The 26,203-nt window shown below is 33.6% G+C and overlaps 2 protein-coding genes and 1 long non-coding RNA gene across 4 annotated transcripts; 1 reads left to right on the forward strand and 2 right to left on the reverse strand.

Moving 5' to 3' along the window:
* The first annotated feature begins 6,345 nt into the window (after positions 1-6,345).
* LOC122586669 (pyruvate decarboxylase 1-like) lies at positions 6,346-9,170 on the forward strand. Its single transcript, XM_043758651.1, has 6 exons — positions 6,346-6,846; positions 7,466-7,629; positions 7,727-8,377; positions 8,476-8,593; positions 8,700-8,888; positions 9,000-9,170. The coding sequence occupies exons 1-6, from the start codon at positions 6,346-6,348 to the stop codon at positions 9,168-9,170; spliced, it is 1,794 nt and encodes a 597-aa protein (XP_043614586.1).
* A 732-nt stretch (positions 9,171-9,902) lies between these two features.
* LOC122586831 (low affinity sulfate transporter 3-like) lies at positions 9,903-15,026 on the reverse strand. Of its 2 annotated transcripts, XM_043758828.1 has the most exons (12): positions 14,503-15,024; positions 14,349-14,397; positions 14,036-14,243; positions 13,768-13,942; positions 13,168-13,233; positions 12,836-13,066; positions 12,625-12,751; positions 12,181-12,467; positions 11,218-11,411; positions 11,017-11,096; positions 10,849-10,925; positions 9,903-10,347 (listed from the first exon to the last, which is right to left on the reverse strand). In XM_043758828.1, exons 1-12 carry the CDS (start codon positions 14,863-14,865, stop codon positions 10,195-10,197), a joined length of 2,010 nt encoding a protein of 669 aa, XP_043614763.1. In that variant the 5' UTR covers positions 14,866-15,024; the 3' UTR covers positions 9,903-10,194. The 2 variants fall into 2 exon arrangements, with proteins under 2 accessions (XP_043614763.1, XP_043614762.1); XM_043758827.1 differs by having other exon boundaries at positions 12,625-13,066; positions 14,503-15,026.
* Positions 15,027-23,004: 7,978 nt separating this feature from the next.
* LOC122590288 lies at positions 23,005-24,979 on the reverse strand. The gene is made up of 2 exons (XR_006322441.1): positions 24,780-24,979; positions 23,005-24,009 (listed from the first exon to the last, which is right to left on the reverse strand). It is a non-coding gene; the product is annotated as an uncharacterized LOC122590288 (long non-coding RNA).
* Positions 24,980-26,203: the final 1,224 nt, after the last annotated feature.

Below are 26,203 nucleotides of genomic sequence, written 5' to 3' on the forward strand. Positions count from 1 at the left end.
GTATCAAATTTAAACAATAAGGCCGGTCCTTAAAGGAACGTCCACCTCGCATTCAACGGCGTCCAACGCCGGGGAAGATGAAGACCTTATTAGCAGCGGCGGCGTCGAGGGTGGCGTCCGCATGGTTTGTTCCAAGTTAAGACGCAGGAAAGGCATGGAAAGTTGGGCCCGTTTCATTGTTAAACATTGCAAAGAAAAAAAAGGATTTTTTATTCCAATTTCAAAAACAAACAACTAGTAGCTTATTTTTGTTGTTTTTTTTTTCAACCCCTATTTATTCCCAACTTAACACTACCATTTCAAATCACAACAACTTCTTTCAACTCATTTTTATCTTCCTCAAAAAATTCCATAAACCATTTTCCAAAAACAATTCCATTAACAATGTCTCTACGAGGGTGACTCAAACAGAAGATCTTTGTTTGTCGAGGTGTCGGATGTTGAGGTGACCGGACCCTGTTACCGGTAGGTGTGAAATGAATAATCCCGGCGAATCCTTTTGGAACCACGTTACTGAAACAGGGACACTACTAAAGGACCACGAAGCAAAGATCAACTAATAGGTAACTAGACCAAAATTCGGAAGGAATGTAAGTAGTTTGAGGCAATTTGCTCGCACTTGAATGCACATGAGAGGACTAGCTCTAATGAGCAATATTATGTAACGACACATCAGCTATAACGGGAGAAGCATGGGAGGGGCTTCAGATACAATCATTGCTACAGGGAGCCTATCATGGTTCCTTTTTAATTGTTCTGAATTATGATGTGTTTTTAGTTTATTTAAGTGTGTTTTAGTATTTTTATTAAGTGTGTTTTAGTAGTTTTATTAAGTGTGTTTTAGTAGTTTGAATTATGTATTGTCTTTTAGTATCGTAATGTTTTTAATTTAAGTATTTTAATAAAATATTGCCTACTTGATAATTTAATAACAACAGAAGTTTATTCATAATTTTAAAAATATTACAAACTTAATAAAGAGAAATATACAACATAATTGTTCGTAGAACACATTATTAAAAGACAAACTTATTTCTTCATCTCATAAATTACTTTGGCAGTTATGTTCAAATGCTCAAAGGTGGTAACCGCACAATCAAGTTGTTCCAGAGCAACTTGGATCTTGTCGATCTTCCCTTACAAATAAGTAAAGTATTGACACCCAAGATAAGTACAATACACAATTTGTATATAATCGATTTGTTCTGGACACCATTGCTTCTTTGCACTTAGTTTTCGCATAACTGCAACAACTTTTGCATAACTGCAACAAGTTCCTCTTAAAACAATTTGTAACACCCCAAAGATTTTAAGGTAAAAGAAATTAACCCTTTTTTATAGTTTTGACATTAAATTAGTTTCCTAGTATTTTATTTTTGGTTATGGGGTTAATTTAGTTGAAACTTTAGCGGATAACGGGTAAAAATACCCACAAATTTTAATAGAGGGCGTGGCAAGCCAGGATGTGCCAGCCATCCATGTTTTGTGATTCATTCTTCCACTACTCCTATTCTACTCTTCTTCACTTTTCCTCATGCAATTTCTTCTTGTTCTTTCAAAATCAATGATCAATTCCTTCAAGAAATTAAAGTTAGGGTTTGTGTGGAAGTGGTGGTGGTGGCCGAATTTCCAAGGAAAGAGCAGGGAAGAAGAATTTCCAACCTAAGTCTTGAATTAACTTATTGTTTCTTGATGTATTGATTTCCCCTAATTTAGTTTTCATCTTTCTTTTGAAATTAGGGTTCATGGAGTGAACCAATTTGGGGGGTTTTGATAGATTTTGAATTATGATAATTTTTCCCCAATTCCTTAGATAACCTAGTTTGTTATTGAGTTATGTGTTGAGTTTGGCTAAGAAATTGATAAGCTCTTGTGATAATTTTGATTAATGAGAAAGTTGAGTTCTTACTAGTTTTTGAAATAATGATGATGATGGTAGATTGAACTACCTAGTGTTATTGTTGAAAGTAAAAGAGACTCAAATGACAAATGGGTGGGGTTTGGGTTTAGAAAAGGCTAGTGATTGAGTATGACTAGGTTGAGCTAGTCAAGTTGTGAATATATGCTTATATATTGTATGTTATGATCATAGGTTGAAGCTTGTTTGTGCATTATCGTTTTAGCGTTATTAATTGTTCAAGTTGCGGAGGAAGTGAGTATATTTGCATACCTTTATGTATATGTTGGGTCAATTGACCACATTATGTTGAAGTTTGTTTATCCATGTGTGGTAATTGATTTGGCCTAGGCCAATTTTGGGACATAGTGTTTATGAGGCCTAAGAACCTCCGGGGCCTAAGAATCCCGATAGTAGTTATTGTTATGATTGTTTAGATTATATGGATCCATGTATAGCGTTTAGTGTGCAAGGTGAGCATGTAAATGTGGCATGCCGGTGTCATAAGTTACATGTAATAGTCCTTGTACTTTGCCCTTCTTCGTGTTCATAAATGTATGCAAGTATATTCACTAAGCCTTTGCTTATATTTTAGTTGTTCATATTTTCTTATAGGCGGTTCCGGAAGAAGGAACTAGTTGTGGATTTAAAGTTTGAAGTGATAGAAGTTGCTTTTGGGAAAAAGGTAGAAGGTTTGACCATACTTGGATGTATGACGCTTTTGGTATAGATACTTAGATATCCCACCTCATTGTGGCTCTTGGTACATTCGAATCGTGGTAAATTGTCTTTTGATTATTTCAGAAATGGGTCATGTGTAGTCTTATGGTTTGCAAACTAGTTTCGGTTGAATTAACAAAGTGGCAACTTGGGTAATGACCCATTTGATTTTTGTGCATGAATACTAAATCATATAAGTGTTGTAAGCATGTTTGCAAACGCATTGTAGTTGGTTGTAATCTTTGAAAAAGTTGTTTTTGGAAGTTTGATTGAAGATAGAATGATATGGGTGGTTCTAAGTGGCAAAAATGATGGTTCAAAAAATGAGTTTTGATCAGCAGGTTTCCACTGCGCCGCAGTGGAGGTTTTCGTGGTGCAGATCAGACATATCCCACTGCACCGCAGTGGGGAGTTGCTGTAAATTTTTTTTTTTGGTGTTTCTCAGTTATCAAGTCTAGTCCTTTCACAATTTAATCAATAATATACACATAATTAAACTTCTCAGTTTTTACTACTATTAACTCAGTTAATTACCTACTTAATCTAGTTATTCTTCTAAATTTCACTTATAAATATTACTGGAATTTATGGTATTTAAGTTAACCATTAAATATTATCAAATATTTATGCTTAAAATTACCTGCTTAATGAAATGAAACTTATATTTTAACAAATTGGGTTATTTTTACGCTATTAATTTACTTGTGAAATGAAAATAACTAATAGAGGTATATGATCACAAGGTTGGCTTAGGCAACAGATGGAGAAAGGTGTTTAAACATATTTATTTCTTTCATGTTGGATGTTGTGTAAAAAAGGAAACTGGTCATTGCTGTTTTCTACGATTTTTAGGCCCCAATATCTCACGGTATATGAGGGAGGTTAAAAAGTAGACGAACTTTACATCTACTAATATAAAGAGACTGTTTTCAGATTTTACCTAATTATTAAAAAAGGACGACCTCCAGCCTTCGTATAGGATGAGGATTGAAGCTCTCATCTCTCTATTCAAAAACCAAGGTATTTTATTACCACTTATCTTAACCATAATTGTTCAGTTGAATTAACTTATGAGTATTATGGCATGATATTGATAAATGAAAACTTATGTATTGGTGGCATATTATGCAGATAATATTATATGAGTAAAAACACCTGTTGAAGCATGAGTAAAAACACCTGTTAAAGCATTTAGTGTATATATCTGCATAAAAATCATATATTATACGAGTATATTTTTTTTCAATCACATTTTAATTGTTCAAATTTGATTGTGTAAGTTTTATTCTTAAATTTTTAATTGTAAATATTTTTATTTATAGTTTGCAGTAGTTGATGAAATTCACATCAATAAAAAATGCATTTAAAAGTCAATTTGCTCTTCTATTTTATACTTGTGTTATATAACATAAACAAAAATATTTATAGTTAAAGGTTAAAGGTGAAAGTAAAAAACATAGAAACCAAATATCAATTATTACATTTAAAATGAGAAGAGATTGATATAGTTAGCGAGGTGATAAACTCACAATTCTTTTTATTCATTTATAACAATATTTACATCTTTTATTATAAAGTTGGGATGAGTATCTTGGTATGTGACAAACTTTGGACGAATGTCTGTAGTGTGAAAAACTAAAGTTCTGTTAATTGTATGTAATAACTTTCAAATCCTGTTTATTGTATGTATTCGGCTATGTGGCAGCCATATAAGCTGTCACTTCTAATTAAGTTTTTGATTGGTCGGATACTTACAATAGACAAGATTTGAAAATTATTATACACAATGAACACAACTTTAGTTATTTCTCACTATAGACATTCGTCCAAAGTTTATTACATTCAAGGATACTCCCTATCTACCAATAAACTAAAACAAGATTGGGATTTCTTAAAGTGACATGTGATCGACACGTGACCTTTTGATTTATATATTATATTAAATTAGTTTTTTTAATTGTATATAGATTCAACTTTCTAATTAGACTTAGAATTAAATTCTAACTCCTGGCTTATATAGATATAAAACAGAATATAACCTTATCAATTTGATTTATCGTTTTCTCACTTATAAAATTTGTTTATTTTCTTTCTCAATTTTGCAAATCCTATTACTTATAATAAGTTATTAACACGAAGACTACAAAATTTTGAATTTACGCTCTGAAATCAGAAAGCTATTTTTTGTCATCCACTATGCTTACAACTTCTAATTTTGATGTGATTGTAAAAATTTAAGGTAAATCTAAAACTCTAATTAAACATATATTATATTTATCATTAGTGTTTATTATAATTAAGCTTTAATCAATCGGTTTACTTAACCATTATGTTTTCATACTCACGAATCAACTATGAGTCATTATCAAATTTCTTTATGATATAATCGATACGTATTGTACGAGTATTAGGACTAGTAAGATTATATAATACAAGTATTATTGTAGATAGATAAAAGAAATTTCAAAGTTTATCGTTAGCCAAATAATAGTAGCCTTTCCTACTAATTAAATTGTGAGTCCCAAATTAGATAAATAACCCGACTGGCATGCAATTCTGAACTAGGAATATGACTAGTTCAGAATGCGATCCAGATATGGATATTAACACAAAATAAATAGCTGAAAGTAAATGCAAGAACTAAAGTGCTGAAACTATATAAATAATATATATAAGTTCAAGTATGTGGCATTGAGACACGATGTACTTTTCAGTGTATTTTATTCATTTGTATAAACAAAATACAAAGATTGTTGCGGAACAAAGATAATCGCACTTGTGAAAATATCCAAACAACCTTGAAATACAAGTGATCTAATAACTTGGAAATACTTGTATGAATTACTTAGAGTATATCTCACAAGTTGCAATGCTAAAAGTTCAAGCACTTTGCAATTTGTGAGAAACCTTGTATTTATAGGCAAAGTCCATGTTGATGTGGACTTGGTCGTGCAATATGTGGTTGGGAGACATTTAAGGAATTCAAATTGATTCCTTAAATTATGTATTTTAAGATTAAGTGTGAAAACATTTGATGTGACATTTCACACTTTATTTCCAATCATTTGACTTAACCAAAAAGCTTTCCCAAAAATAATATTATCCGGGTAAAGTATGGTAAAGTAAAAAATCTTTCTCGTAATCAGTGTAAAGTGTTGTAAGTACTTTATACTGAGATGCTTCAGTCTTCGGTCAGATGGAATCTTCTCCGGGCTCTGCTTATGGGATGATTATCTTCTTCAGTCTTCAGTCTTCGACTTCAGAATGAATGCTCCTAGTTTAGGCTGATCTTGATATGAAGTGAAGCTTCAGTGAACATATTCTGAATGACTTCAGAATTCTGTACAAGTATATTTCACTGAACTTCAACTATTTCGGAATAAATTACACTTAGGTCAATTTTTTACTTAACATAAATGTATTGTAATGTAACTATAACGTTGAAATGCTCTTAAACCTATTTTTATGGGAAAATTTCAAAACATGCGGAATAATCAATTAAACTGAATGATATAGACTAACTACTAGAAAATAAAGTATCACACCACGTGGTGATATATTAAAATGGAAAACATTTATAAAAAAAAAAAAAATCCTTTTTTATATTTATGTTCTTCCATCCAATCTATATATACATATACATTTTGATATATGATCATATTCACATATACATGCACAATACACATTAATTTGTTCTAGCTAATTATAAGTGTTCACAGTTAATATATATGGATACAAATGGCGATCTAGGTAGACCTCCCAAAGTCAATGGTGCCAGCTGCGTACAACCATGCACCATACCATTATTCACGGCAACTCATGTAAAGGATGCAACACTCGGCGGGCACCTAGCTCGACGTCTAGTTGAGATAGGTGTTTCAGATGTGTTTTCTGTACCTGGTGACTTTAACCTTACTTTGCTAGATCATCTTATTGCTGAGCCGGGGCTTAACCTCGTTGGGTGCTGCAACGAGCTTAATGCAGGGTATGCTGCAGATGGTTATGCTAGGTCACGTGGAGTTGGTGCGTGTGTTGTTACGTTTACTGTTGGTGGACTTAGTGTGCTTAATGCCATTGCTGGTGCGTATAGTGAGAATCTCCCTGTTATATGTATCGTTGGTGGACCAAATTCGAATGATTATGGAACTAGCAGGATCCTTCATCATACCATTGGATTGCCTGATTTTAGCCAGGAGCTTCGGTGTTTCCAAACGGTCACTTGCTTTCAGGTATAACTTAGAACTCCCTAGCTAGCTACTACTCTTCCGTCCCACTAGAAATGTCCTATTTTGAATTTTTAAATTCTTAATTAATTAATTTTGACCTTAAATATATTTTTTTAATTATATAATAAACTTGATGAAAATTATAACAATAAAAACACCTCTAAAACACAATCAATTTATGTAACTTTCATCAATTGTTATCTAACACAAACAAAGTTATTTAAGGTCAAAGTTGTAAAAGTTAGACTTTGAAAATTCAAGACAGGACACTTGTAATGGGACGAAGGGTATAACCTATATATACATATACTAATATACATAGGGTTATTATTGTGGTACCGGGGCTATGGTTCCTCCCATTACCCTTTTTGATATACATAGGGTTATTGCTATAAAACAAGTAGGATAAGATCTTGATCATTGAATCATGATAAAAATGATGCACGAAGATTCATATAGCACAAGTTTTAATATATATATATATATATATACCCGAGTACTGATTTAGATAGTGAAATTTATAGCTAGCCACACAACTATGATATGTAATGATATGGGAATGTTATACTCATAATTCATATAGTTATTCTTTAATCACCTTGTTACTGTTTTTGATGTATAGGCTGTGGTGAATAACTTGGAAGATGCACATGAACTGACTGATACTGCGATTTTTACTGCTTTGAAAGAGAGCAAGCCTGTGTATATCAGCATTGGCTGTAACTTGCCTGCAATCCCTCATCCCACTTTTAGCCGAGAACCCGTTCCATTTTCTTTGTCTCCCAAGTATGTTCAATATGTTTAGAGCCTATAACTTAAAAGTTCTATAAACATTCTTTTACATACTGCATGAGTTTAATTATGGTGATTTTGTGTAATATAGATTAAGTAATAATATGGGTTTGGAAGCTGCTGTTGAGGCTGCAGCAGAGTTCTTGAACAAGGCAGTAAAGCCCGTAATGGTTGGTGGCCCTAGAATGCGTGTAGCAAATGCATGCCAGGCATTTGTTGAACTAGCAGATGCTTCAGGTTATGCCGTGGCAGTGTTGCCATCAGGAAAAGGTCTAGTTCCCGAGCACCATCCCCACTTCATTGGAACATATTGGGGTGCTGTAAGCACGGCATTCTGTGCTGAAATTATTGAATCAGCGGACGCTTATATGTTTGTTGGGCCCATATACAACGATTACAGCTCTGTAGGGTACTCTCTTCTTCTCAAGAAAGAGAAGGCGCTTATTGTGCATCCTGATCGGGTTGTAATAGGAAATGGGCCAAGTTTTGGTTGTATTAATATGAAAGATTTCTTGCTTGCTCTAGCCAAACGGCTTAACAAAAACACCACTGCTTATGAGAATTACCAGCGGATTTATGTGCCAGAAGGGCATCCTCTACAATGTTCCCCAAAGGAGCCATTGAGGGTGAATGTTCTGTTTAAACACGTACAGAAGATGTTGTCCAGTGACACAGTTGTGATCGCTGAAACAGGTGATTCTTGGTTCAACTGCCAAAAACTAAGACTGCCACAAGGATGCGGGTAATTAATTAGCATATATTGATTTTATATAGTGTCAATTCAGCTTTTTCCTCATCTTCATATATACTAATGTACTTAAAACAATCATTGTGTCATAGATATGAATTCCAGATGCAATATGGTTCCATTGGTTGGTCTGTTGGTGCAACCCTTGGTTATGCACAGGCTGCAACTGATAAGAGAGTGATTTCATTCATTGGTGATGGCAGCTTTCAGGTATATATATAGCAATCTAGCTCCAACGACGGCTTTCAACTAAATTTCAAGCTTGATCAAATTGATCAGTTCTTTACAAGTAATGATCTGTTTTAAATAATTGCAGGTTACAGCACAAGATGTGTCAACAATGTTGCGGTGTGGGCAGAAAAACATCATTTTCCTCATAAATAATGGTGGTTACACAATCGAAGTACAAATCCATGACGGGCCATACAATGTGATTAAGAATTGGAACTACACTGGATTAGTTGATGCCATCCACAATGGCGAGGGCAACTGTTGGACGACAAAGGTAAAGATTATTAAGTTATTATATCTTTGTCATGTATATATACAAGATTTCAATGTGATAAATTAGAACTCACCAAATTATCACCTTGATTAAATAAACTTGAAAATGTAGGTACATTGTGAAAAAGATTTGATTGAAGCAATCCAGACAGCAACTGAAGATAAAAAGGATTGTTTGTGCTTCATTGAAGTGATAGTTCACAAAGATGACACGAGCAAAGAGTTGCTCGAATGGGGTTCAAGAGTGTCCGCTGCTAATAGCCGTCCTCCTAACCCTCAGTAAATAAGATGGTATCAATATCATTTATCCTGAATTTATTTGTAAGTGTGTCGACATGGTGTAACACCTAATGTCATTAAGTTTTCAATCTATTGAAATAATGAAATTGCTAATAAATAATCATGTATGTTCACTAAGTTTTCAATATCTATTCCCCCTGGCTGAAATTACTAATATTGAAGAAGTGTTCTTTTTAATTTTTAGCTTTCTTTTCATTTATCCTGAATTTATTTGTAAGTGTGTCTGAATGGTGTAACACCTAATGTCATTAAGTTTTCAATCTGTTGAAATAATGAAATTACTAAAACTTAAGTATGTATTTTCATTAAGTTTTCAATATCTCTTCCCCCTGAGATCGGCTGAAATTACTAAAATTGAAGAAATGTTCTTTTTAATTTTTATCTTTCTTTTCGGCTGGACCAACTGAAAAGAAAACAAAATGGTTGAGGCTAATTAAGCCCAACACAAAAGAAGTCCACCAATCTTAATAAATTGAAAAGTTTTGGGCTTGTGGGTTTCGGCCCAAACAAAACAATAACATTGGGAGCTGCTCTCTAACACCAAAAACAAAAATTCAACAAATTAAAGATGAAATAATGGGGTTGTTTTGTTGATAACCCATTATTTCATTTTTAATTGAAATAACACATGAAAGGGGCGTAAGTGGGCTGTTATGATTGGTCAGTCAAAGTCAACAGCCAATAAAATTTGAGAGTGGCTTCATAGAAAAATGTATAATGTGAAAAACCATCGTTACATTTTCATAGTTATCAATATGTTTAAACTTTGAAAGGAAAATACAATGCACCTGGTTGGAGAGGTGTTTTAAGATACCCATTTTGCCGTGATCTTATTTATTCACTCGCACAATCAAGCAAAAACAAAACAAACTAGCATATATATATCATACAAAATACAAAATGGGAAGTGGTCCGTACATACTATATATGAGTTGGGCTTCTAAGCGGAAGAGTTTAGGGATCAGCCTCCTTCGTTAGAAGTCATATGGATATATGCGTAGATATGATCAACAATTTCCAGGACCGTTGAACTTGGAGCCAACAAAGGAATCAACAGCTTCACAAACAGTGAGGAAGATGCAGTCTCTTCCAACTTTATCAACAAACTTTGCGACTTTCAGTTTGTGAATCACTTGCCATCTTGGGCTCGCAATAGCTAGCTGTAGGTAACCAAAACATTAGTATATGTCATCTCAATATATCATACCATACCAGTAATGCTTCGCAATATTTAATTTTTTTCAACATGCGAGTAAAAAGTTACAATAAATTTGTTATATGTTACAAAGATTCGTTATATATGTGGTAAGATGGGATCCTTCTGTTTTCATTTCATTTAAATTATGGTTTCCAAGAGTTATGCAAATGTTCTGCCTTCTTGTAAAGTTTCGGGGACCATAAATATCAGTTTTGAAGGTGGAACATAATTTGTTCAACCTAAATAGTCAAAACTAAAAAGTAAAGTAAGTCCAATGTCGTCTTCCATGGGTTTTAGGTCATAATATCATGCTTCCAGCCTTGTTGGGTATGAGGATAGAACCCTTACCTCTGTCTCCATAGGGAAGGGCTCCAACCAGTTAGATCAAAATTTAAGTGTATGATTCTACAAAATCAAAACAGAAAATCAAGAATATTGCTCAAGCTAGTGAATAGAATCTCACTTTGATGCCTCCAGAAAGCAATTTCTTGTTAGTTTCTTCAAGTGCTAGAATTCCGGCATAATCAATGTTCGTCACACCTACAATGACATAAAGTTAGCCAGTTAACCAATGCTATATACCAAAAAACATTTATAGTTCATCACATAGTATTGATAAGAATTAACTTACTAGACATGTCGAGGATTATTCCATTGACAGGTCTTTTTATAGCTTCTTTTTCATTCTCTTCCGCTACCCATTTCAATATCCTAGAAAGAATACCAAAGATTAATACTATGTCTTAATTAGTCATAATAACGATAAGGAACCAGACTAGTTGACTAAAGTCAGTTTTTTTATGCACACAAAGCATATCAAACGTACACTTACCTATCTCTAAGTGGATTTGCATTTGTAAAGCACAACAACCCTGAGTTAAGTCGGATTATTAGAACACCAGGAACCGCATGAGCAACAGGATACTGATCAACTTCGCAGAAGATATCTGTTCCGGGAAGCCTCCCTAGTTCTTCCACACGGGGTCTTAGAGCGTTAAGGATTATCTTAGCAAAGGAAACTGCAACCTATGATCATCATTTAAATTAATACATTATACATCATACTTAATATTACTCATGATAATGTAATAGAGCCTTTAATTTGGCATCAAATGTCAAGTATAAACAATGTTTTGTTTACATAATTTGATAATCTAATAAGTGTACTTAAAGTTATATTCAGATTCACAAACTCTTAAAAGTAAGTCAGAAGAATGTGGGCTTCCCTGTGATAAAAGGAGTAGACCATACTCCACTACTAGAGTCTATTGATTAAACAACATGACTGTTTATTGTGGACCCAATTAGTCAAGTATTTGATGCAATGGTCAACTCTTTTGCTACCATTACAATTGGATCCCACAGTCTCACAAGATGACATTTATGGAAGCAACTATAGATTCCTGCATTCATGTTCTTTCAATCAGAAATGGAAGGTCACCTTCATTAAGGGCCCAATACTCTCTTCAATTATTCATTGGTACTCCATATTGCATTTTTCCATATATTTTCATGTACTTTTCACATTACAAAAAAGTGCATTTTGTTAAGTAATGAAGAACATATAATTGATTTCTTAAATTCAAATACATGGAAAAATGAGAAGAATATTTTATCAGAAACAACACCAATGTTAAAGTTTTTTTGCAACCATGGATGATACGATACATCTTAATTTTAGTACATTTTAGTTTAATATACTTCCATATGCTTGATTAGAGTCTAATATATAGCTATATTTTTACTTAATTAACCTCGTGTAGCTAGATGTGAAGTGCTAATTAGGAATGCTTACCGCGACCATAAGACCCATCTCTACCGAAGCAAATAACACACCAAAGAAGGCTCCGGCACAAGCCAAAAAGTCCAATTTGTCGACTTTCCAAATATTATAAGCTTCACTATAGTTGATCAAACCAGGAAGGGCAGATAAAATTATGGAGGATAGTATAGCAACTGGAGTGTAGTATAAAAGCCCCGTGAATAGTTGTAGCATTATAAGCACCGTGATAGCCATGACTACATTAGACACCGCAGTTTGACAACCAGCGTAAAAGTTCACAGCAGTCCGTGAAAATGAACCTAACAAGTTAAACCGAACATATAGATTAGCTTAAAGTTTGTTTTTACTTCTCAATTTTATCTAATAATCTAAAGGGTATGTATTCAAATAATATTTGATTAAAATTTTATTATAATATGTCTAAGCAAAAAGACTTATCATAACTAGTTAGATTACCGGTTGCAACATAGCATGAAGACATAGATCCAGCTATGTTCATGAACCCCATAGCGATCATTTCTTTATTCCCGTCCATATTATATCCTTTAATCGTAGCAAAAGACCGACCAACTGCCACAGCTTCCTGTATAAATGCATTGTCATTAAGAACTAATCTTTTTTTTGTTCTATAATTGGTAACGTTTTTATAACTTTTAGCTAGACAAACCGTTAGAGCTATGATGGCACAAACAAGCCCGATTTTGACTGCTTCTCTGAGATGTGGACTGTTAAACTGCAGCTGACTAACTGAACTTGGATTTAGTCCTCCTTGGACATGTTTAATTATTTTAACTCCGTGCTCATCGGCTCTTGTTAGGTAAACAATCGCGGTGGAGAGAATGACGGACACTAGAGGAGCTATAGCCGGTAACCAAAATAACTTTCTGTTCCTTTTTCCCTGAAATTTATTGCTACATGTTAGAATTTAAAATAAGCAACGCGGTATAAAGCTAAAACATGTAATATCTATGTAGATATATAAAATTAAGTTTTACTTACAATAAATCTTGTGATCAAGATAAAGATGAGAAATGAACATCCAAGGATAAAATTCTGAGGGTACCACTGTTAAAATGAACCAATGTTAATTTTAGTAAAAGATTACACAGTAAAAATACTACGGGTTTAGTATTTGGGAGTAGTGTAAGTAACTTTTACACTTTTTCTATTGTATGAAAGTAACTTTCATTTGGTTCATTGTATATAACTGACCTGCTAAATTAAACAATTAATGTAAAAATTTTACGTTGACCAATCGATAACTTCTACGTGGTGTCACGTATACACTTTTACATTAATCGTTCAATTTAGCGGGTTAGTTACATATATTGAACCAAATAAAAGTTATATTCACACAAAAAGAAAAGTATAAAAGTTACTGACACAGTGACACCCCTAGATACTAAACAGTAATACAGATTAAACATATACAAAGCAATTAATTTCCTATATAATTTTGTTCCCTGTATGTCATCCTGATAATGATTTCTAGGGAATGTGATACTTGAAATAAATAAATAAATAAATAGAAGTTGTAATTTTTTATAATTTGTCTAGCCAAAAGATAAAAAGCTAGAAAATAAATATGTGAAAACTTACTGAAGTCTTGAATGATTTAATCACAGCAATCAGCACTGAAACAACATCAGTTTTTGTGGTGAAATGACTTATGGCAAGCAAGCCTTTTAGCTGTTGAAGACCTATAACAATGGCTGCACCAGCCATGAATCCTACGATTGCTGCTTGCGACAGAAAATCGACAAGAAAACCCAACCTAATACAATTAACAACAATGTTAAAGGGTAAAAAAAAAAAAAGAAGTGTTTAAATTCCATTTTGCAATGAAGTAGGTAACAAATTAAAATACCTAAACAAGCCGAAAAGAGCTTGGAATGCACCGGTAATGAAGGTGACAGTGAACACAAGCTTAGTGTAGGACACAGGATCAACCACTGGATTTATTACTTTTGAGACCATGGCGGATATTAGAAGCGAAACCACAGCCACCGGACCAATGGCTAACTCTCGTGAAGTCCCCATAGTTGTATATATCAAAGGTGGTACAACACTAGTGTCTATCAAAAGTTTATATAGTAGTAATACACAATTAGCAAGAATTCTCTTATTACATGACATTTAAGTATATATGTAACAAAATGAATATTTTAATTAAATCTTACATAAGCCATATTGTGGTTTAAGTTGGGCTAAAGCAGCATACCCAATACTCTACAAAATTAAGTTAGTAATTATGGTTAGTAACAAAAATAAGAAAGTGGACATATGTTGATTAGTAAGGAGTGTTTTAATTTTGAGATCAAGAAATGTACGTACCTGGGGTATGCATAAGCTAGCAAGGGTTAGACCTGAAAGCAAGTCACTCTTGAACATGGAAACTTTGTAGTCCTTGGCCCAGCTAAGTATCGGGAACACAGAACGCAAAAACGCCACAACGCAAGCCAATGGAGGTTGCGACGAGCTGAGTTTCTTGTTTTTCTGACAAAAAACGGCGCTTTTGATAGACCCTAGAATCTCTTGGCGAAAGCCAGGAGGGTCAGGTGAATCTAGGACCCATTTGGTCCGTTCAGTGATTCGCTGACGCTCATCAGAGCTAAGCTGCAACTGAACGTGTCTTTCAGCATGAAAGACATGTTCAGTTGCGGTGGTAGAAACATCAGTAGGCAATGATGTAGCCATTCTTTAGTTTCTTTGAAGTGTTTGGGGAAACCCAAGTTGATATTGAGAGACTTAAAACATATTTCGGAACAAACCGAGTTATTTCCAAGAGAATATAGTTATATGCAAATGACTCGAAAACAAGAGATACTAAAGGACATAACCAGCATTTATGTTAAGGTTGTTCTCCTTTTCAATCTTTACAACAAAGATTTGGTGGAACTTATAAGGTTTTTAAAAAAACTAGATGCTAGCTAGTCAAATGGAGTAAAACACTAGAAACCACTTTATGGTTAGTGCTTACACAGTGCTTCACTCAGTTAATTTTGGGTGCTCTATTGAATAGTTGAAGGTGAATAATGTACCAAATAATGTCTACATACATTGAACTAACAAATTTGAACCTCTTGCATTAGGTCAATTATAGAGTTTTGGTGGATCTGTCCTGTCAAAATTTATGTAAAGTGGTGTCTTTTTGTAAAAAGAAAGAGCATATATATATATATATATATATATTAAATTATACAATGATAGAAAAAGGGGAGGTGTAAAAACATTTGAAGAGAAGCTGGTCTTTTCGGTAGGACTTTGGGTTTTGAGAAGTGAGGACCATGTAGTCAGGCTGCAGGTTTGCTGCATATATCTAACTTGAACAACAAATTATGTGCCAAAAGTTAATTAATTGAAGCCAGTCCTTTTGTAAGTTGATTCCTAGCGGATATGATACCAATGTAACACATAATAATAAATGGATGGTGTACATCATTAGCACATATGTAGGTTCGAGAATATCAAGCCCAAATCGGACCAAATAACATACTAATAATTGATTGAGTTTTTTTCTTTTAAAAAACTATAACATTATCATTGTTCATCACCAATAACAACAACGTTAATTTGTTTACTCACAAATAATTTTAGATTCGAAACCTATCCAAGTCATATTCATCAGGGTTGACACATACAATGACGGAACTTGACTATCTTTCTAAGAGGATATGCATAAACTATCGTATTTATAAAAATTAGAGTTAATTGCATTTTGGTCCCTGTGATTTGTAACTTTTGGCAGGTTCAGGGCTTTTTCAGGTTTCATTATATTTTTAGTCCCTATTTTGGAAACCTTTTGCAAATTTGGTATAAATTAATGATGGTTGTTAAATGAAGTCGTTAAGTGCTGTTAGATTTTAAAATAGTGTTTAATTGTAAATTTTTAAAAGTATAAGGGGTATTTGTGTCAATAGTGTTAGTCAAAAAGTTTGTCCTATTAACTCAATTTATTTTTTTTTATTTCTTTTATATCTATTTCTTTTATTTAAAAAAAAAAGTTTCTGCAAACCTCCCTCTTCAATTTGTTTCGCGATTTGTCAAATTGATCTGAAAAACATCAGGTTTTGTTCGCGATCCAATTCCGGTCATATTCCGATTCCAATTCCGGCAAACTTAAAATATGAATAAGATCGGAATCGGATTGCGAACAAAACCTGATGTTTTGCAGATCAATTGGACAAATCGTGAAAACGGAATTGAAGAGGGAAGTTTATAGAAAAAAAAATTTTAAATAAAAAAAATAGATATAAAAACAATAAATTGAAGGAATAAATTGTGTTAATAGAACAAACTTTTTGACTAACACTATTGACACAAATACCTCTTACACTTTTAGAAAATTACAATTAAACACCATTTTTAATTATAACAGCACTTAACGACTTCATTTAACAACCCCGGTTAGTTTGTACCAAATTTGTAAAAGATTTCCGAAATAGGGACCTTACATTTTAGAAGACGATAAAGAAATATATAAATTGTTCATGTCAAAAAGTGTATAGAAAATTTTAGAAAGTTTATAAAACTTTTCATACTTATAATTGTATAATGAAAAAGTTTCCTTTCAAAAACACTAATGTTCCGCAAAAATTTTCACGATTATATATATATATATAAGAACGGTACCCATGCGTTGCGGCGGTGGAGGTGGTGGTGATATAATTGTGGCGGCGGTGGTGGCGGTGACGAGTGGTGGTGGAGAGCAAGCGGTGATGGCGGTGACGGCGTTGAGTAGTGTAGATTATTTAAGTAATTTGGTTTTGATGAAATGTTGAAATTTAAAATGTTAAATATATATATATATATATATATATAGGGGGACAATCAAATAAGAAAATATTTAAAATAAGAACGGTGAGAACACCTTAAAATCATCATTTTGATGCATTAAAAGTCCATAAAACTGGCATAGTGCATAACTAATTATCATTATTTAAGTGTTTAACAACACATTGATTCATCAAAATCATCACTATGTTAGTTTTTTAGACTTTTAATGCATCAAAATGATGTTTTTAAGGTGTTCTCACCGTTCTTATTTTAAGAGTGTTCTCACCGGAGTGTATATATATATATATATATATATATAGATGAGTTCTTACGGAGATGGTGGTTGGGGCAGTACATTGATTAATGGCAAAATAAAAAACACTCACATGTCACGTCAGAGTGAGCGCAACGGATAATCCATTTTTCACTACTACGCAATCTTTATTGTTTGATAGTTATCCCGATTCTAGCATATCTTTCTATACAATTATTATTCTTTCAAACTTTAGTCATTACCAGTTAGGCAAAGCCAATTGCTTTCTTTTGGAGAAAGGTAAATGAAAGGGTACGGTAAGGGAAGGAAGAACTAGAGCAAGATGTCCCTGCAAGTGGATCGCTTACATCTCCCTGCAAAATTGTAATTATACTCTTAAATTACACATATACTTAAAATGAAAATTAAAAATTTCAAAAACCTCGTATTAATCCATCCTCACAAACATAGAAAGTGAGACCCAAATCCAGGTAGTTCCTTCCAAGGTTAAAGAACTTAACAATGAGCCACAAACTTCCTATTCTATGAAGTTTTGATTTGTTTTTTCAAACCTAGTGACTCGTGAACCAAGAAATAATCATAGTTGTCTCCAAATATGCGAATTGGGTATATTTGTCAAAACTAACCCATAGATAATGACCATTAGTTGGTGACATGTTAGTTTTTAAATTTTTGGTTAAATATCAAGAGGTGTATGTAACTTGTACACTTTTTTAATTGTGTGAAAAAAACTTTCATCATGTTTATTGTATGTAAATAACTTGTAAAAATAAATAAATCATGTAAACAATTGGTAAAATGCTGATCTGGGCCATTGTGACATGTCTCACATGCCAAATGGTGTCACGCCAGCATCAAGCCAATTTTTTACACGATTTATTACATACAATGAATAAAACTTTTTTTTTCACAAAATAGGAAAGGTATACAAGTTACATACGATGTTTGATAGGGAAATGATTAATCCTCCTAATATAATGGTCTAAAAATCTTCTTAACTATTAGATGAAAACATGTGACAAAATCAAGGGACAAAATTAGAAAAGAGAATTAGTGGATACCACATGTCACTTTCTTAGGATTTTAGAAAGATTTTAGGCTAACCTTTAAGAGGATTTATCATTTTCCTGTTTGATAAAGTAGTCAAAACTATAAATAAAACATTTATAATGATAAAATGGACCTAAACAAAAATCCCTTAGGCTTTACTTAACGCGCATAAATGAATTGAATATTCTCTAATCAATATCTCAGGCCTTGAATTTTATAGTAAAAGTGTACAACTATTTAATGCATCTTAACAAAAGCCCAAATAGAATTGGTAAATAGTTATTTAGATTAAGAGGAATATATATAAGATTTGACAGTCCAGTTAAAAGCTATTTTAGGTGATTTTTTTCCCTTTCAATTAATAACTTTAAACTCTTGTATTTAATGAGATTTTTTATTAAACAAAAATACTTTTTTAAAATACGGAAGCTGTTAAAAACTTTATAAAGCTCATTGTCAAACACTAGATGGGTGCCTGTGTGTTGCAGCGGCAAAAAAAGAAAACGTTTGTTGTGTTCTGAGAACGTTCGAGGTGGGATGTGAAGCGAGAAGGGGGGCGAATTATAAATTAGGGTTTTTGCTATGTGTTTTTGTGAGAGAGAGAGATAGAGTCTGAAATTGTTGTAAGGGTATTTTAGTTACAGTGTATAAAATGGAAATAAGGATGTATTAAGATGGAGGATAATTGGACATATCATGTAACATTTATGAAATTTGACTTGTTGACCACGAGTACAATGTAACTAATTATTTGGTTAATTATATATTTCTAGTACAATTTGGAGTTCAATTATGTGCAATGTGTTCATATGAGTTAATTGATCATTTAAATGTGAGCACTAGGAGAAGGTTTTGGTAAGCTAAACTCATCCCATAATCATCATTTTATGTTTATTTACATGTTTCTAGTCAATATCAAGTAATTTCGGGTCACAAATCAAGTCAAAATGCGATTTAGGGTTTGTTTAGGGTTTTAATGAATTAAAACCGATTTTTGATCTTGAATTTGGTATTTGAAATGGATTTGTGAAGTGGGTTAAGTCTAAATATGTTTGTATCTGTGTATTTATCTTCAAAAACAAGTTGGAAAGGTCCCATGGTCGATCTTTAGAGCCAAAATGGTGATTGGAAGTGTCTTGGGTCGTGTTTGGTCTTGTTTGTTTGTTCCTAAATTGCAGATCCTCGCGTCGCTAGTGGCCTTCTCACGTTGCGAGTTGTGAGGTCAATGGTCCAGGGAAATTCTCGCGCCGCAAGTGACTTCTTCTACTCGCACCGCGAGCCTAGTTCCTTGTGTCGCGAGTTTGTGTTGTTTTTCATGGCGAACCTTCGAAAACTTATAACTTTTGATCCATAAGCCCAATCGAGTCATATGACCTATCGTTGTAATCGTATGAGAGTCTAGTTTCTTGTGATAACATTTGTTTGAGATGAATCTTCCTCTATTTCGAAAAATGTCGAGTCAAATGTGTCTAGTTCTCACTCGGGAAAGTTGTGGGAGCATTTGCGGGTTTGTGACTTGACTCGAACTAACTAGACCGACTTGTCTAAGGTTTTAGAGTTAACGTTGATTGCATTATGATATACATTGATAGGTCGTGAACGTCTGGTGAACAATTGACGTTGTAGCTCATTCTAAACTTATCATCACAAGGCGAAGTTGAGTTTTCCTAGCTTTCCTTACTCTTTTAAGAGTCAGGCTGAAAAGTGTACGTGCGTGCATGATTACATTTTGGATTGAATGATCGGTTGATTGAATTGTTTGTCGTGTGACTATTTGATTGTGATATGGTTATTGTGTGAGATTGTTTAAGTGATTATTAGGATAGTTGTGCATACATGGAATACGGTAATGCCTTTGAAAGGTTGTTGATGTGGTGGGAAGGCTGCGGGTGACATTATATATAAGCATCTATGACTTCTCAAAAGTAGTATCGTATGAAGTGTATGCACATGGTGATTTGGTGATGTTGTGGACATTGTTAGTCATTGATGAACATTTTGTGATGTGTTGAGAACAATGATGGACATAATGGACATGATGAAAATATAATTGGGCACTTTAAGTGCTTGATGACATTATATGGGTACTTGAGTACTTGATAACATTTTGGAAGACATGAGGACATTTGAGGGACATTATGTACATGTGTAAAATCATAAGACTTGCTAGATACTTATTGATATCAAATTTCTCGTTTTTTATACTTGGTCATGATATGGACGACATTGGTACGTGTTATTGTCATTTCTTTCCTACAAACTCACCAACCTAGTGTTGACATTGTTTAATACACTTTTCAGGTAACCAAGAGAACCTAAGAGCTTGATGTGCATTGCTAGAAGTTGGACTATGACTATGGATCCGTGATTCATTCTCGTTGATGGGATTTGCTTAAGAACATTGGTCATCTTTGGATGTTATTTTGCAAACTTTTGATGGTTGTATGTTGCTTATGCTTTTGTGATGTTGTATTTTACTTGTTGGGTTCATGGAATCCTTTTGAATTCATATAGTCTCGTTTTACGATAATTCCATTTTGTCTCATGCTTTTTAGTGCATTTCGAGCCTAGCTCGGAGTGTTACATTAGGTTCTTAAAAGCTTAAGGAGGGGGTGTTATGCCTGAGATTTTCACCTCCGAGATCTTCGAGTTCCAAGACCTTCAGCATCCAAGATCTTGGTGGTTCAAGATCTTGAGGCTCTAAGATATCTGATCGTTATTTTACTTTGACTTAGGTATACAGGAACGATTAAAATGGAAGACTTGCCCCCAAAGTCGGAATTTATGGTTGAAAACGTGTAGAAATGGCTCCAGAACGTTCATTTACTAAGTAATCAAGTCAAAGAGGAAAATCTACTCAAGATCCCAGTTTTCCAGCTCCAAGATCCCAGATTTTTAGGATAGTTAGTTGGTTATTTTCTCTATATAAGGGGCAAGTGATTGCTAGGCAAAAACACTTCGTCTTATCTCAGAAAAAATACATATTTCTCTCTATTTACTTCTGAAAACACATCACACTTAACACTTTTCATCATTGTAACACTTAGATCAATCACTTGCGCTCTCGAATTGTAATTATCTTCGATTTGTAATAATAAAAGTAACACGGAGGGACGATTTCTCTCTATACCTATACCATAAGAAACCAATCGTTCTAATATCATTGAAAATCCTATCAACATTAATAGTTATATTGGAAAACCTTAAGTCGTTGCGAGCTTTCCATATGCACCAACAAGTGATAAAAACAATACCCTTCAGCACTCCTTTTTCCTTAAAACCAAGTTCATCCACGTTATGAGCTTTGAATCTCCAATAATGTAGATATATCCCCTTTTTACTTTAGTTTTTTTTAGCTTATTTTCTTTTTGTGGATATTTAGATTCAATGGAGTAGGGCCAACCACTCAACCCCACCCAAATCGCATCTGAATCGATAGGGACATAGCCCCCTAGGCGACCAAGCCGGCATTTCCTGCCTCCACGACCTAGCAAAGATGCCTATTTTTGGTGAGTGAAAGGGGGGGGGGGGTTGTTGGAGCCAAATGGCTACAAGACAATTACTTCAACATATGTTACAAAATCCTCGCATCGTGTAAAGTTGCCACATGACATAAGTTATTTATTTTTTGTCCAGTTGTTTCACCTTTTTAGTTTAAGAGAGAACTTTACTGACACTTAATTTGATAAAATTATTATACATTAGATAAATTATTAAGCTTTCACTGATAGTATTATTTCAAAAACATTTTCTTAATATTTAGTTTTTTGAATGGATGAGAATTCTCTCAAGTTATCTCCCTAACTTGAGTCAAGTTAGATAAATCTTAACTATTGAATTAAAATCAATGTCAAGATTCAGTGATCATTTTTGAAATTTAGCCCTTGATTATAATCCCAGGGCCACAATATTTCTAACGTGACCCTTCAAGTTGTTTTCAACTTTAGGTAATTTAAATCTTGACCCTTGATTATAATCCAAGGGCTACAATTTTTCGAACTTGATCATATGTATATATAATGCGGTATAAAATAAGAGCTCCAATAATGTTTTTTGATTAGGTTGTAAACTCTTTTGAAATATCTAGATGACTAAATTAAATTAAGGGCATATCATACGTACAATAGGCTGTACGTATAATGGGTACAGTCACATAAAATATCAAGGGGCATTTTTGATACATAAATAAATTTAAAGGTTAAAATGTAAAATCAGAGCCATTTTTTTGTGTAGTACAAAAGCTTGATCATTTTCCCTTAAATTAAATATGTCAATTTATTAAACATTTGAGGTTAAATTTGTAAAGCATGCTACATCGAATCTCGGTAGATCAATATCTATAATTTATAGTATCTATTAAAGGAAGAATCTCTTTTATAATAAAAAATTAATATAGAATACTTCTTTCCTCTGTACTATATTCTATCATTTATATATAAACTATTTCTAATTAAAAATATTACTCGTATAATTTAAATCTCTCAACTTTTTAAAATAATTACACAATCCAATTTTACATTAGATAGTTTTACATTAATAATCACACCACCAGTTTTGCCACCACCACCGTTATCGTTGATAAATGATGATTGGATATACCTTAAATGGTCAAAAAACGATTATTTGCATTCATTTATTTTATAAGAATAGGCCTACTTTGATATGTTTTATGTGTATCTATAACACTCCAAGCTAGGGCTCGAAATATTACGGAAATTATATAGCACATGGAGGAATTACCGTAGGCAAACTAAATGAATTAAGTGAATTCGGTGAATCCAACAAACAAGTTAAATATTCATCCAAAATGCACAAGGAGCAAATGACCATCAAGTTTACAAAATAATAGTCTAACGATGGCTATCGATCCTACGCATAATGCAAAAGAGTGCAAATGAATCCTTGATCCATGTAAGTCCAATCCTGAGTCAAAAGCAAGTATAATCATGTATCACGTCCTTGGTTCGCCTGATTACTCGAAAAGTGTACTAAACAAATCAACACGAGGTTAGTGAGTTCGTAGTGATGGTTCACGGAGAACCATTGTCAGTAACCACAACATCAATCATATCGTTATCAATAATAGAGAGTAAATATGTGAAATCATGAATACAAGTGGAAGCCATACTAATTTACTCATCGTATGCATATGACAAGCATCATATCTATCATAAGTAAGTCAACCAAAATACCCAAAACCACAAGTAGTGTTTGCCTGCGTGTGTCCCGCCTAAAGAGTTAACTCGCGTGTGTCCCACATAAGTGAGTTAACTTGCGTGTGTCCCGCATAGAGAGTAAACTTGTGTGTGTCCCGCATAACTTAAACATAACCATACATTCAACCATTTCCTCCACATATCCATCAATTGTCAAATCACCAATCCAACCAATACAATACATACATACACTTAAGAGGATTATACTTTCAATGGGTTCTTGATGCTTGTATACAGGGTCACCCGTAGTCTTCCCACCACATCTCAAACCCTATGAAGGCATAATCGACTTCCATGTATGTACATCTATCCTAAGCATAACAATTCTCAACACAACATGCACATAATCAACCAACGTGTCGTTGAAACCATCAATCAATCAACAAGTAACACATAATGTACACTTTCCAGCCCGAATCTCAACTAAGTAGGGAACTACGGAACTCACCTTGATCGGCAATTAGGAGTTAAGATTGATATAAAAATTGAGTTACAACCGTTCAACGTTTACTTTGCGTCCACCACCTATCATAATAATATATCATAATATCATCAAAGTCAACTCTATAACCCTAAACAAGTTGGCTTAGTAAGTTTAAGTTCAGTCACAAACCCACAAACACTTCAACAACCTTCCCGGGCATGAACAAGACACTTTGACTCGACATCTTTAGAAATGGAAAAGGATTCAGACCAGAAGGATTATACCATAAAGAAGGTAGACTCTCTTAAGATTCCAACGATAGGTCATTTGTTAAAATTGGACTTAGGGTTTAAAAGTTACGAACGTTAAACGAAAGTAAGGTCAAATACTGAAGAAGGGAAAGTTGCATCACACCCTTCCAAAGTTGAGGCGCAACTTTTGATCAGTAGGGAAACAAAAATGAAAGTTGCGTCAAACCTTCCAAAGTTGCGGCGCAACTTTTGATCAGTGGGGAAGCCAAATTGAAAGTTGCGACACAACCCTCCAAAGTTGCGACACAACTTTCCAGTTTCCTGGAACTAACACGACCCAAACACCAATTTTGACTCCCAAAACGACTTGTAAATGTCCAAAACTCATTTTTATACATGGAGGAACATAAATGAACATAAACAAGCATAACCCATCTTATAATCTTGTCCCAAAACATCAAATCCATCATTAAATTCTTACAAATCAACCCAAAACTCTAATGAACCCTAATTAACTCCAAATCTGATTTTGACTCGAATTTCAACTCAAGAGTATTTATTTTACTTTAGAAATTAGTTCAACAACATAAAGAGATGATTTAGAGATAGTTTATACTTACCAAAACCCCTTCCAAAAGTCAAAACCGAAATTGAGCTACAAGATGAGTTTCCTTGCAAATGGCTTCTCAAATTGTGGATATAATGTAGATGAGATGATGATGATGCTTATTCTTGCATAAAATTAACTTGAACAACCATAATTGATGGTGAAATAAATGAGAGAGAGATGTGTGCTTGTGTGTGTTTCTTGCAAGAGAGAGTGAGAGAGAGAGTGAAAGACTAATGAATGAATGGATAAGGAGATGCAAGATATTGGGTGGGAGGTGGGTGTGGAGAGATAAGGTTGGGTCATTTGGTGGGTCTTGGGTTGTAGGTTGACCCGTGGGTTGACCCGATTGCATTTACTAATTAATTCTCACACCGTCTTGTGTCGTTTCTTATAATCCGTCAAGTAAATTGACCCGTCAAGTATTTCTCTATTCATTAAATCATAAAATGCATGTAATCACTTCATGTATTAAAACTATAGTCAAATTACATACTTAGTCAAACGGGTCAAAATGACGGATGTTACAGTATCTCAGATTTGGACGAAATGGTGTAAAAGTATGAAGATGATAAAAGTGTCTGAAATTAGTGAAGGCCGTAAATTTATAGATGTGACTGTAATTTTATGTTAGTAGCCTTAAAATCCATATATGATGGTATTTCTTGGAGTTTTGGAGCCCTAAAATTATGCTTAGAAGAAAATAACTGGCTGTAATTTTATGGTCAGGGCCGTAAAATAACTATAAGTGCAAGTTTTGGAGGATTTTCATCCAAAGAAAAAAAAAAAGTTAGGCACGAATTACGGTGACATTTTACGGTCCACAGTAATTTTACGGTGGTGTAGCCGTATTTTTAAGGCCGGATCGGGATTTTGGATTTTGGTGAATTTTGAAGGGTGTCGAATGAAAATACTTAAGAGGACTATGTAAGCTCGTGAATCTGCAGCTTTACTCATTTTTTTGGTTGCAATTAAAGTGAAGAACCCTAGAAAAAACATACACATCATTGAATCATTCACAGTCATTCCTTCCATCATTTGATTCATGCATGTATCAAGGATTTTCTTCATCAACTATTGACGATATATCTAAAGATGGAGATGTTTGGCTAAGTTTTTGTTATCTCTCCCGATGAATATTTGTTGATTATTTCAATTGATAGACTTTATTTTCAATCGTATAAACATTAATCTTTCAAGATTGTGATTCATATGAATGATTGATTATTTATCTAACATTATTTTGATTTGGATTTTTACCAGATCGACAATCTATTATGAGTTAACGGTTTGTTCTAAGTCCATTTAGTTTAAGAATTAAAACAGGTCGTTTGATTAACATAGGTTGTGCCTGAAATTGTTCATGTCATTTTTATAAATTATGTCTATGTGATTTGGAATAGATACTTAGCAAAGTTTATTAGGTGATTTAATGCA

The sequence above is a fragment of the Erigeron canadensis genome, chromosome 2 (assembly GCF_010389155.1).
Source record: "Erigeron canadensis isolate Cc75 chromosome 2, C_canadensis_v1, whole genome shotgun sequence".
Taxonomy (NCBI): Eukaryota; Viridiplantae; Streptophyta; class Magnoliopsida; order Asterales; family Asteraceae; genus Erigeron; species Erigeron canadensis.